Source organism: Sinocyclocheilus rhinocerous, unplaced genomic scaffold (genome assembly GCF_001515625.1).
Source record: "Sinocyclocheilus rhinocerous isolate Xijiao unplaced genomic scaffold, SAMN03320098_v1.1 scaffold603, whole genome shotgun sequence".
Taxonomy (NCBI): Eukaryota; Metazoa; Chordata; class Actinopteri; order Cypriniformes; family Cyprinidae; genus Sinocyclocheilus; species Sinocyclocheilus rhinocerous.
Genome location: NW_015656630.1, coordinates 1,529,216 through 1,542,065, shown reverse-complemented (window position 1 = coordinate 1,542,065; position 12,850 = coordinate 1,529,216). Strand labels below are relative to the sequence as shown.

General features: G+C 38.2%; 1 protein-coding gene across 3 annotated transcripts; it reads right to left on the bottom strand.

Moving 5' to 3' along the window:
* Positions 1-452: 452 nt before the first annotated feature.
* Positions 453-11,801, bottom strand: LOC107720664 (large neutral amino acids transporter small subunit 4-like). 3 transcript variants are annotated; one of them, XM_016528439.1, is made up of 16 exons: positions 11,687-11,801; positions 10,819-11,054; positions 7,062-7,356; positions 6,846-6,901; positions 6,662-6,738; positions 4,947-5,039; positions 4,730-4,863; positions 4,443-4,636; positions 4,200-4,343; positions 3,958-3,975; positions 3,640-3,705; positions 3,138-3,204; positions 2,879-3,011; positions 1,860-1,933; positions 1,612-1,735; positions 453-1,513 (listed from the first exon to the last, which is right to left on the bottom strand). In XM_016528439.1, the coding sequence occupies exons 2-16, from the start codon at positions 10,976-10,978 to the stop codon at positions 1,352-1,354; spliced, it is 1,797 nt and encodes a 598-aa protein (XP_016383925.1). In that variant the 5' UTR covers positions 10,979-11,054; positions 11,687-11,801; the 3' UTR covers positions 453-1,351. The 3 variants fall into 3 exon arrangements, with proteins under 3 accessions (XP_016383925.1, XP_016383924.1, XP_016383926.1); XM_016528438.1 differs by lacking the exons at positions 2,879-3,011; positions 3,138-3,204 and adding an exon at positions 3,314-3,446 and having other exon boundaries at positions 3,573-3,705; XM_016528440.1 differs by lacking the exons at positions 2,879-3,011; positions 3,138-3,204; positions 3,958-3,975 and adding an exon at positions 3,314-3,446 and having other exon boundaries at positions 3,573-3,705.
* Between the last annotated feature and the right edge of the window lie 1,049 nt (positions 11,802-12,850).

Sequence of the window (12,850 nt, the reverse complement as noted above, 5' to 3'; positions counted from 1 at the left end):
TGACTAACAATTTCATAAGGAAAAAACAACTGAATGTTTTTCTTAATTGATTATGCTTTTAAAAAAGATATTTAATCCTACAATGAATGTAATAGAAACTATTATAATGTTTTCACAGTAAAAACAATACATGACAAAAATGAGCAATAATTACAAATTTTATTGAATATGTAGTCCTCAACAGTAATGTCATATAGAACAACACATGAAGGTTTTTAAAAAAACAAACAAACAGCCACTGAAACACTGAGATGTAAGTTCATATAAAAACCTTTGCAAATAAGGCTGCATTGTCCATATGGTCCATTAGATTTTATAGAAATAAATACATTACACACAACACCAAAACATTTCCACAGTATCCGTGGCTCCAGTCCTCCCATCAGCTATCATCAGCATCGCTAACTTCACTGTAAACCGCACAAAAGGCACATTTGTGAGTTAAGTTGTGCTTTCTGTATAATATTTTACTTCAGAGGTCCATTATAACTTGATCTTAAGATCAGTGACACAAATGACTCTTAATACACTCTGAAATATCACAGAATGTTAGTGAAAGAAAGACAGAAAAAGGGAATTATGGGTCATGAGGAGGGGTTATGGGACATGTGTTAAAAGTGCTGTTGTTGCCCTGACATCTGCGCCTCAGCTTTCAGCCATCACCTCGCAGATCATAAGCATTTCAGCCTCTTTTATGTATGCATCTCATGCGCATGCAGTGTAAAAACATATATACAAACTGAAATTCACAAATTGTGGCTTTCATAAAGGACCTATGATCAAAAGAGATCACAGATCTTTTTCATAAATACAACATTATTTCATAGAAAAATGTAAAAAGCCCTTTGTGGATCATTATAAACGAAAAATGTGGTCTTTAGTGAATACAACTGCATTGCACCACAACTATTACAGTGAAAACTGGGGCTGTAATGGTTTATCCCTTGTGAAGTTTAGTTGAATGAATAGGGCTGTTTTGTGTGTTCCTGGGAAAGACAGCCAGCTGGCATCATAACACCGTCTGTGCAGGCCAGGCTGGCTCACGTCCAGTTGGCATAAACGGTGTATATAATGCTGTATACTGAAATGCCCCTGGTTTTATGGAGAAACTGTCAGGGTTGAAACTTTATCACATGTGCAAATGCGTAATATAAAATATCTGTGTAAATGAAAATAAAATGGCGAAGAAGAGGGTTGCTTTCTGTCTCTCTCATTCCTCTTTTCGTCCATTGAGTTACTCAGTAAACCTCTAAGAAAGAGGCACAAAAGTATTTAATCGTCTCTGTTTTTGTGTTTTTGTGTAGATGTGATGATTCTCTCATGCCTTTGTTTTTCCCTTTATCTGCTTTCTTTATACAAATGCCTCTGGTACGTCAGTGCCATTGATTTTGAGATAGATTTTAGCATCGTTTTCTTTCTCCTTCCTCTTTTTGTGCAGGGTTTTCCTGAAGAACAGCAGGTAGAGTGGTAACAGGAAGCCCAGCATGCTGACAACCAGCAGACCAACATTCACCTAAAAAAAACAAAAAACATAAAGAGCAGCTCAAAACATGCCTGACGGACATTTAATCCATTTAGTATTACTAAAGCTCTCTGTTGTGTGTGTCGTACCCAGAGTGGGTCTCCCTTCAGTGGTCCCATCATGGCCATGAACAAAGGCTGCTGCAGCAGTGCGAACACAGCGCTAACCAATGACTGCATTCCTGTCAGACTGCCGAACTGAGATGATGGGTACCTGCAGACGCGCAAACAGATTATTTGTTATCATATTATATGATTTAAATGCAGCTATTAATGGAAAAAGTGATGATCACAAGCGGAATTTAATCATGTTTTACAGATAATATTGATAAACTCACACGGCGGCGTAAAGTCCACTGATGGCGGAGTGGATGAAGCCTCTGACGATGGTGTGAAGGACAAACGAGAGCATCTGGAGAGAGATGACATAAGGTTAAATGACAAAATCATACATTATAAACTTGTCTGCTCTGTTGTTTCTTATGGTCAAATTAGCAGGTGACGTGCTAGTTTCATAATTAGGCCACTAGGGGGAGATGCTGTACAACTAAGCAGACACTCAAGGCTCCAATAGCAAGTGAGTGTTGCTTCTTTTTTCTGTGTACATACTAGTCTTACGATTTCTGCTATATGGTATACTTGCATACTACTCAATATGGAAGAAATATTAAGAGTAGTATGCTATTCCAAATTTAGCAATAGCCTTCTGCACATAAACAAAATAGCATGCTAACATACTACTCTTAATATTGCTACAATATGTACTAGGAATACTGTGTACACTATGAAAATACATGCACAGAATATCCATGAATATTACATTTGCAAGAAAAATAGTGTACAACTGTGTTATTTATTATAGTATTTATTAATGTTTTAAATTAACTGTATTTTAAGTTTGTATTTTAATTTTAGTTTTAGTAATTTTAGTAATTTTAATGTTTATTTTTTTAAGTATTATTATTATTATTATTATTATTATTATTATTATTTCAGTTTGAGTTATTTTAGTACTTCAACTTCAACTTATTTCAATTAGTTGCCAGGCAACATTTCTAATTTTCATTTTAAGTTTATTTTTTTTCATCCAAAATTTGTTTACTTGATTTCAATTATTCAAAAACTAATTTTAATAGCTTTAGTTTTAGTCATGTTTAACAATAACAACACTTGTACAAAACAGCATACTGAAAATTTGTTTAAAAATAACTGCTGTTTCAACTGAATTAAAAATACTAAAAAGTATACACTGCATACTGCATACTATTAAAAAAAACACTATGTGCTGTGCAACATTGAATGTGTCAACCTGTAATATTCATCATATTGCAGGATTAATTCCATACGTAACACACACCTGAAGAGGGAGGTTGGGAATTAGGCAGGTGATGCCAAAGCCGACAAGGAGGATGTTGGTGAAGATGAAGGCCCGTGTGGCATTGGTGACTTTCTGAATTTGTCTGTCTCTGCGTTTGGGCTGGGGCTCGTCCCTGGAGACAAAGAGCAAATACAAACACATTTAAAACAGCTGATTTTTTTAGTATTTTGAGCTTCAAAAATGATTATTTAGGTCACGTTCGCATCCATAGATCACCTAAAAGTGTTTCATAACCTACTTGTTGGGCTCTTTTTCATCCTTTTCTCCATCATCGCATTCTTTTAGCTTCCAGTCCATAATCTGACCAATGACCGGCGTTGTCATCAAGCACAAGAACAGTAATATTGTCAAATGTTCAGTAATATTGTCAAATGCTCGTCATATTGCGAGATTAATTCTGTACGCAACACACACCTGAAGAGGGAGGTTGGGAATTAGGCAGGTGATGCCAAAGCCGACAAGGAGGATGTTGGTGAAGATGAAGGCCCGTGTGGCATTGGTGACTTTCTGAATTTGTCTGTCTCTGCGTTTGGGCTGGGGCTCGTCCCTGGAGACAAAGAGCAAATACAAACACATTTAAAACAGCTGATTTTTTTAGTATTTTGAGCTTCAAAAATGATTATTTAGGTCACGTTCGCATCCATAGATCACCTAAAAGTGTTTCATAACCTACTTGTTGGGCTCTTTTTCATCCTTTTCTCCATCATCGCATTCTTTTAGCTTCCAGTCCATAATCTGACCAATGACCGGCGTTGTCATCAAGCACAAGAGTTGCATCATGCCAAAAATGGAGGTGTAGAGGCTCACTGAGAGAGAGCAAGAGAGAGAGATTATAACACTGTCTAATAGATAACGTCTGAGGTTAGTTAATAACTACTCTCTTTAATGGCTGAGTTTATGGCACTCTACAGACTTGTGTATGCGTTACGGCCCAGAGCACAGGTGGGCAGGGAATGGGTTACGCTTGACGTGAATACAGGAGAAGGTTAAATGCTAGAATAACAAGCTTTAGAAAAGACACGCTCTATTGGTTTCTACTGTGCTACTGAGATTCTTACCCAATTCCATTCTCTCAACTGCAAAAATAGTAAAAAAAAAAAAAAAATAGCAATTTAGTAGGCAGTTATATACTGACCTTTTTCTTCTTTTTTTTTGCTGTATTTACATATCTGAATTATCGTAATTCAAATGTTTTTTTTGTTGTTGCTCTGAAAATATACTGTGATGCAGAATTGCTGTATTTTTTCTGATATACATACATACTTTCTTTTTTCAGACATATTTAAACATGCTTATTCACCAGTGTTGAGATCTCCTCCACTGAGGGACTCCAAGATGTTGTTCATGGCTCCCATGTAGAAGATGAGACGCAGTTGAGTTACACACATGGTCACCAGACTCAACATAAAGAGAGGGCTGAAAATGCTCTTCATGAATGACTGAGCTACAAGGAAGTAAAGGAAAACAGAGTTAGTCTAAATTAGTTATTGACCTTTCAGATTAACATATATTTGGCATTTTCCTGTGTCAGACGATCACTTACTTTCCTCCTTGGCCTCACACTGCAGTTCCAGGTCCATGGTGGACAGGCAGAGTTTTTGGCCCTCTTTGGCAAGCTCTTTCTGTTTCTGAGTGTTATCCACGCTAAGACGCTTGCCTACTGTCGTCACCTGCTTATAAAACTGCTTTCCTGTAATCTTATGGTCAAATCCCAGCCAACTGAACTTGATCTTGACACTGGATAGACAGAGAGACAAAACACATACAGAATGAGTTTCAGATATTGTAGATGTTTGATGCGTATGAGTTTTGTGTATGTGTGTTTCTTACGTGTAGTCCATGTCCTCGGGTCCAGGGAAAGGCTCCAAGGGCCAGTTGAAGAAGCAGTTGATGAAGACGAGGCCTGCACAGCCTGCCCAGACCACCAGAATCGTGATGAAGGTCACACCAAGGTCATAAATCACCTTTAAAGAGAAACAGTTAGTATCTAAGAACATAATGTGGCATTATAATCTTTTTTTTCACCAGATTGTTTAATCTAACAAACCTTGACCCCAGGAAAGGTGACAGCCGAGGAAGCGTACGAGCCAATCATGAGTGCGATGAAGGTGGCACGCAGGTCGCCAAACATGTTGGGAAGCTGGAAGTAAATACAGGAACAGATTAATAACTCATTTGGTTAAATTAATTGTTAATTAATGAATCTCATTTGTTTATTAATTCAAAATGTATAAATTTAATAAGTTATTTACATTTTTTTAAATGGTGTTTTTTATTTTAATATTTAAATAATCCATAACAATCCTGGCAAGAAAGAAAAAACGTTCAGATTTATTTTATTTTTTAATAAATACATTAATAAAGTAATTTTATTTATTATTAATTATATCATTATATATTAGCAAAAATAATATTTATTTATTTTATTTAAATTAAAATACATTTATTTTTAAGTTCTTTTTAAATTATATTTTAAATGTAATATTCTTATCCTATTTTTATTCAGACTATGGCTATTCAGAGGATTGATATTGATTGAAGACAACTGATCCACAGTCTTTCTCTATAAATGGAAACAGGCAAGGAGAGATAGCCAGCAATTATGGGCTGACGAAAGCACAGCAAATCAACAGTGAAAGCAGAAAGAGGCACCGACTAGAGCCAGAGAACGAGGTTGGGAGATTTGAAAGAAAGAAAAGAGAGAAAGAACAATTGACAGATGATAAGAAAATTAGAACACTACCAGTGACCCTGAAATATTTTTGAACACTTAATCCACACTTCCTTCTTACTTCACTTTCTGTTCCTCATTGTCAATAAAACAGGAATAACTGGGGCAGTACGAACTGAGGAATGATCTGTCCAGTCTGAACCGGCTGAAGCCGAGTCCGTTTTATGACTCTAATTGGAGCACAGACTGGGGCAGCCTGCTCACAGTTATGCCTTGTTCCTGTGACAAGTGGATGAGCAACAGTGAGTGTCCTGTTGAATGCATCTGAAAGTGTGTGATCAGCAGGTTCGTAATGGAAGAGTTGTGTTTTGTGAGAATTCCTATCAGAACTGGTTTGAAGGTATTCTCCAAATTAATTGTAAAGCGACTTTGCCACACCATTTACACTTCAAGGGGGAAATGCAACATGGCAAACAAGAACAAAGCTTTTCATTAAGCCATCAATGCAATCTTCACATTTTGAGGCTTCACACTTTAATTTTCTCAGTTCATGGCCATTAACATGTGACAAAAAAAGTTAATTTTGGACTCGGGGTGTGAGTGTTCTTGTGTGTTCATGGTCAAATAGTTCCTCAGATCATGCTGAGTGCATGATAACTGCAGGCTATTCTTACTGGGTCAGCAGACTGGATAGTACATCATCAGGAGTTAATGCATGGTGCCAGTGCAGCAACAAGAGCGAGTCAGCGGGAAAAACACTGAAGTAAGACTCACAGATGGGTCTAATGATTAATCTACTGCACCACGCTTGAGAGACACTCAAATAAGAGAGATTGAGGAAAAAGAAGAGACGTCTAACTAGCCTGGATGTAGCAGGATCAAGGGCACCAAATGTAACGATGCAAGAATCAACCACTGAAAAACCCTTATTGGCTAATCTGAATATCAAATGGGACATATCCCCTACAATTGTTATGCTAATTAGCAATGTAAATATTACAGGCAACTCGGAGTAAGCAAGTTCAAACACATCAAAAGAGCTGAACTAAAAAAAGAAGTGTATTTTCATGAATAAGTTAACACACACTTACCGTAAGTGAAGTGAAGGTCATACACATTCCTCCAAAGCCATTAAAGGTCAAAGCGATGAAAATCAAAACGGACAGATCTAGAAAAACAAGCAGATGTTAAATGATGGAATATTATTGGTTTCTGTTACAACATTGGTATCTGTTTCACTAAATTTGAACTCGGTTGCATATATGGTGTTCTTACCATTTGGGTTGCTGGCTCCATAAGCAATCATAAGGCACGAGAGGGCAAAGCAGGCACTGGAAAAGAAAAGGTCAGTTATTAATGGAAAATTCAACACTTTTCTGGCCATTCGTTTTTATTGTGATCTGACCTTACCACACTTTTCATTTCATTGATAAATTATCCATCGTGTGACTGGTATAGTAATGACATTGAAAAATTAAGCACGTTATCTACCTTCCAAGCAGGCGGAGTTTGCGTGGGCCGTATTTGTCCATGACGATTCCAAGAGGGAGTGTGATGGCACTGAGGAGGAAGGAGCCCACGGTGAAGGCCAGATTCAGCATCTCATCCTGTTCTTTACAGATGAGCCAGCCGTTCATCCTCAGATTGTCCTCCGGATGGTTTAGAGGGACCACCTCCACGCCGCCATCACGCTGGGCTGGCTGAAGCTCGTCATATTCATAATCTGCATCATTCGACAGTGATGAAGGCACAGCTGGTAATGAGAAGTTTGCCGTCGAGCTGTTTCCTTTGAGAAAGAAGGAGAAGAGGAGAGATGTAAGAGGCTAAGCTAATGGGACCCATGTTAACCATTACCAGCAGCAGCTACCATGTTCCAAAAATCAGCTTGAACACTGATGTGACCTGATATCCAACCCATTTGTTTTGCAGTACTCAACGGGTTACCATTTCTGCTAAATCATGTTGATAAAGAGTGAGAGTGAGAAAATTCAGATGTTGGTGTCAAAACCTGTCAGGTGTGCCCCTGCTCTGAGCCCTATACTGTTACGTAAGCATCAGTTACTTGTAATTCTGGTTGCTATCCAATCATGCCGATGCAACACGTGTGGACTCCAACACCTCATGATAGTTCTTTGAAGTTCCTGACTGGGGTTTCTCAAAACATGCACTCTACGGCCTTTTCAACACAGCATGGGTGGAACGGTCAGTGGATTAAGGTAAGGACATTCCAACATTTCTTTAAGAGTTTGGAATTGGACACCTGTGAAGGTCATCACTTACTCACCTTCATGTAATTCCAAACCGGGTATGACTTTTTTTCTTATGTGCAACATAAAAGAAGATATTTGCAGAACTTTGGGGTCCAAGCAACATTGACTTTGGTGTATGGAAACTGAGACATTCTTCAAAATATCTTCTTTGTGTTCCACAGACGAAAGTAAGTCGTGAGCTATACCTTGTAGCTATGGTGTGCATATAGTCAAATTGCACAAAAACTTCAGAATGACTAAACAGGTTTCACCCCTAAACAGCATGGCTACAGTAGACCTGTATAAACCAGCCTGGAATGAATTCTGGTTTAAGCTGGTCTTCTCAGCTGTTCTCCAAAGTGTCTGAGATCAACCTTCACCCAGCAGTAAAATGCTTGGAATGAGGAATCACCATTATGTGGTCTCAATAAAACCTGAGATAAGGGCTGGGAATGATAGAAAGAAGAAAGCTGAACATTTGTTCTTCCTTTATCTTGTTCTGCTGCAGGAACAATGTTTATAATCGTCCTTTTGGACTATTGTACAATCCTGTTCGCCATTATCTCACCACGCACATACATATAAACTACTGATACCGAACTAGATGACGCTCCATTCATAGCAGCTGTCTCACTGGACTGGAAACATATAAACTAGATAATTAGACCTGACCTTATACTAATCTGGCTGTTTTTCCATCTTAAATGCTGATGGGTGATAAAAAGTATGATGTTTCTCTGAAAAATGCAAAATGTGGTTAAAAAATAACACTTTTCTCAAGAAGTGTGAGTGAATTAGACCAAAATCTTTATTTTCAAACCTCAAGATACCACCCATTATTGGTGTGGAAACAGTGACTTTGCTATAATTATCCACTGTGCCAGTGTCATCCTGATGATACACGTGTCTTCCTTCTACAACAAAGAGGAGGTTTCCAACTCCAAGCGTGCTTTAGAACTGAGTGCAGAATGTTCTGACGTGTTTGGCACCCAGTCGTGAACTTTCTAGTGCCACACATAAAGGGTTGGGTTTTACTTCGACTGCTAGAAAATTAGCAGGGCTTGCTCTGGCTTCTTTCCTAAACCGTGCTGATGTGTGAATGGTGTTCCTGCTGTAAACCCTGCTAAAGATGCACCAGAGCGGGTGTACGTAGGCCACACTGATGTGCAAATGTGCAAGACACACCCGGAGAGATAGCAGTCACCTGGTCTCAAAAAAAAAAAGAAAAACCGGTCGGGATTGTGTGCATTCGATAGAGGTGTTGATAGAGGAGCATACATGAACCTATTGAACCTCATTTTAGGGGTTTATTACTTAACCTCACTGTAATAAACTGTCTTCACTGTAACAATTAAGTAATTATTATTGCTTTTCATCTAATCCTTCACCTATTTTCTGATGGGCCGAATGCCACGTGATGCCTTTCTGTGTACGAATGTCACATGGAAATCGAAATTCTTAAAATGATCTTAAACTTTTGAAATGGTGAAGAGCTAACAATAAATTCACATTCCTAAAGGAAACTGTAAATATATTAACATATTAATACGAAGATTTGGGAACAGATTAGGGCAAAAGTGGGAGTGAAAACAAGGAGGGGTAGTTCTTTTCATTCACAGCCATTAGTTTGGTGGCCAGATCTGATAAAATGTAAAGAACAGATAGTGAATGAGACACACACAATACAAAGTGTCCCTAACCTCATTTCTGAGAAAGCTTGAACGTGAAACTCTTATCATGATGACTTCAGTGATTGCATGATGGGAAATCTCAGCTAGTGTACTAAACCACAAGAGTCCTCACATGCTTCGCATCATTTAAAATGGTCAAAGACGAAGAATTTGAATGCTGACTAATGTCTCATGACATTGTCCTTTGAGACTTATCTGTGGACTTTAAGCCTGCTGAATACTCTTGAACACTGATGATTTTCGCTGAGACAGTCTTATTACGTCACAATAATGTGACTGACCGAAAGGACAGTCAAATCAGCTGAGTAATGTCAAAAAATGGGAATTATGACAGCAGCAAAAAGGAACGATAAGCACTTTCCAATGCAAAAATGCCATGCCAAGCAGACAGATGCCCACCACTCCACCCAGAAGAAGTGGTATTTCTAGATCTAACCAAACGATAAGCCTCCTACAGTTTCCTTCACAAACAACTCTTTTTCTCGTCTTCTGCCCCTCCTCTACCCCCTTTTTCTTGTCTGCTTGGTCATTTCAAACCAGCTTTTGTGGTTAAATAGGTCTCAATGTCCTCATCTTTTATTAAATCAAGCCCAAAGTGCCCGAGGGAGAACAGGACAGTGATAAAAGGGCATTACCAGCCACAATAAGACCGAAACATGTTCTTATGTGATGCTAATCAATACCAAAGACATTTCAATCAATTAAATATGAGATAATCAGCAGGTCTGATGTTCTAACTGAGATGATAAACATCTTAATTTACATCTGACAGGCTGTAAGCTTCTTAATTTAAAGATGCACTTGATTAGGTCAGGATCCCTGTGGAAAGCCCTTTAACATTCTTGTGTTTTACTGTGACTACCAGCTGAATTAATGGAAGTCTGTGGTAGTGTGGTTGTGAGGCTCCTGAGGGAAGACATCATTCCTCCTCCTTAGAGAAGGTAAGCACAAAAGTGTTTTGCTGCGGAGCGCAATCAGTTACACCACATAAAACGCTACTGTCAGTGATGCATTACTGTACAATACACATGTGACTTTAAAAGTAGGATCTTTCAGGTACTATCAGATGCTGTCTTTGTTTCAAGATCAGATTGGAACGAAGGAATGGATGGAATTTGCCAATATCCGTAGTGACAAATAAAACACAATCATGCGTTAAATTAAATTTTTTTCAAAGGTAAGATCACAAGCTTGACTTGCATACCATGTAACCTAAATGTTCCTCAATGGCTCTTCTAATTTGCTAGTTTTCTTGAGTTCTTGGTGTTACGTTATATACATATGTATATATTGCAGAAGGATTCATACCTGGATCTGTGCAGAGGTATGCATAGAAACCCTCAGACTTAAGCATGATGAGTAAGGAGCCCCAACCCAGCAGAACGGCAGAGAAGAGCAGATTTTCAATGATGGCTGTTATTGCCATCCACCAGCGGCGGGCAAATGCGGTGGCTAGAGTGGGTGCCATGGCTGCAAGGAGTAGAATAGCAGACAGACAAGAGGAAAAGGGTGGTCGACTGTCTGGTGGAATCAGACCTCACAATCTGTAGATAAAGATGAGAGAGGTGTGCTGAATGTAATGACCAAGTTAAACATTTCTGCATGTGATGATATAGAAACATACTGTAGATAGAACTAAAATAAAGACATTCCTAAAATTGTTGAGCATTCACTTTTTTTTTTTTTTTGATTTCTTGAACTCTTAATTATTAAGATGTGTGAATGAGCCACTAAAGCCACTTCAAAGACTCACACCTTCTTTGTTATGCATATCGCTTTCAGAGTCGGTACTTTCAAAGTATTTCTGTCTGTTTTGCAATATAGTGTAACAATAGTGACAGGGAGGAGTCCCAAAACTACAAAATTCACATTACAACAGACCTCATACATTGTTTTAGATGCAAAATATCATCGAGAGAGCTTTTTAAGCTATATTACAGTAGAATTATGACATTGTTTTAGGCTTATCTTAGTGTGACTTGTATATCAAACACACATGCCTTATTATTCTTAAATTTAGCACATTTTGTAATGTAACTTTAATGTAAAAACTGTTAGTGTGTAAAATAATAATATTCTTTGTTTTTTTTTAACAAACCAACTGGCCATATAATACATAAGCATTTGTTGAAAATAATATATAGTTATAAATAAAACAAAAAATAAAAAAACATACCTTTGAGAGGCAGGCAAACAAGTTCTGTAGACTTTTAGTGCAGAGTGGTCTTCCCCTTGATGCCTTTGCTCTCCCTCTTCTCCTCTCTCTCTGCCTCCTGCAGTTACCGGCACTTACTGAGAATTTGTTTCAGGGCAGCGGATGAATTTATAGCGGTTTCATGTGGGAAAGCATCGAAACGATTTTATTGGCTGCATCGGGAGGCTGAGTACACCTGTCAGCCAATCAGCTGCGAGTCTGCCGCTGCACTGAAAAATCACGGGCCGTCAAAAGGTGAGCTTGATATTTATCTGCATTTGAAGAAGCGGGTGAATTGGGCTCGATTTTGTACAGGAAATAGTTTTTAGATTTGTCGTCTCAATAAACGAGTTTTATCATCAACGCTGAAATCAATATTTTCGACCGAGTTTATTGATTATAGAGTTATTTACTAAACTGCAGATTAGAATTTGAATTATGAAGGTGGATAAAGTGAAGATAAATCAATCTCTAAGACATTACAGCTATTCAGGTAATAAGATGACAAAGTCATTGTTTTATGTCACTGTTTCATTAACTTGTTTTTCTGTGAGGAGTCACGGACGTGAGGTGATATGCTGAATTGCAAAATGCAGATAAGACAGCAAAAACAAACTAGTACACTGTGTCATCGACAGAAGTCAACAAAAACAGCTCGAAGTGTCTGAAATAGTGACATTAAAGGATGTGTTACTTAACACACGATACTGTTTCACTCTCAAACCACATACTGTAGAATAAATAACATAGTAACCTATTTTCTGACAGACCATAGCTACAAACAAGCTATCCTTGCTGAAAAACCAGGTTAAACTGGTCTTCTGGACTTTTTGGCGGAAATTATGGTTACCATGCTGATTTTTGTCACATAGCGATAAAAGAGGAGATTTATGCTTAAATTGTACATGCCAGAATGTGTTTTATTGTTTTGTTCGTGTCATAAACTGGCCAGTTTTCAGTAGTAGGCTACACACCCGGTCACCCGGGCTACAGTAGATAGATGCCGGGTGTAAAACTATGAGGTGTGATAACTGACCTTTCTGGTTGTTATTCTCGAAACACGTCGCCCTCGTGTTATTTACCAGAATAGAGACTTTGCGCGCGCTCGGAAACCCGCTCTGAATGGCGCAAAGCTACTGGGTATTA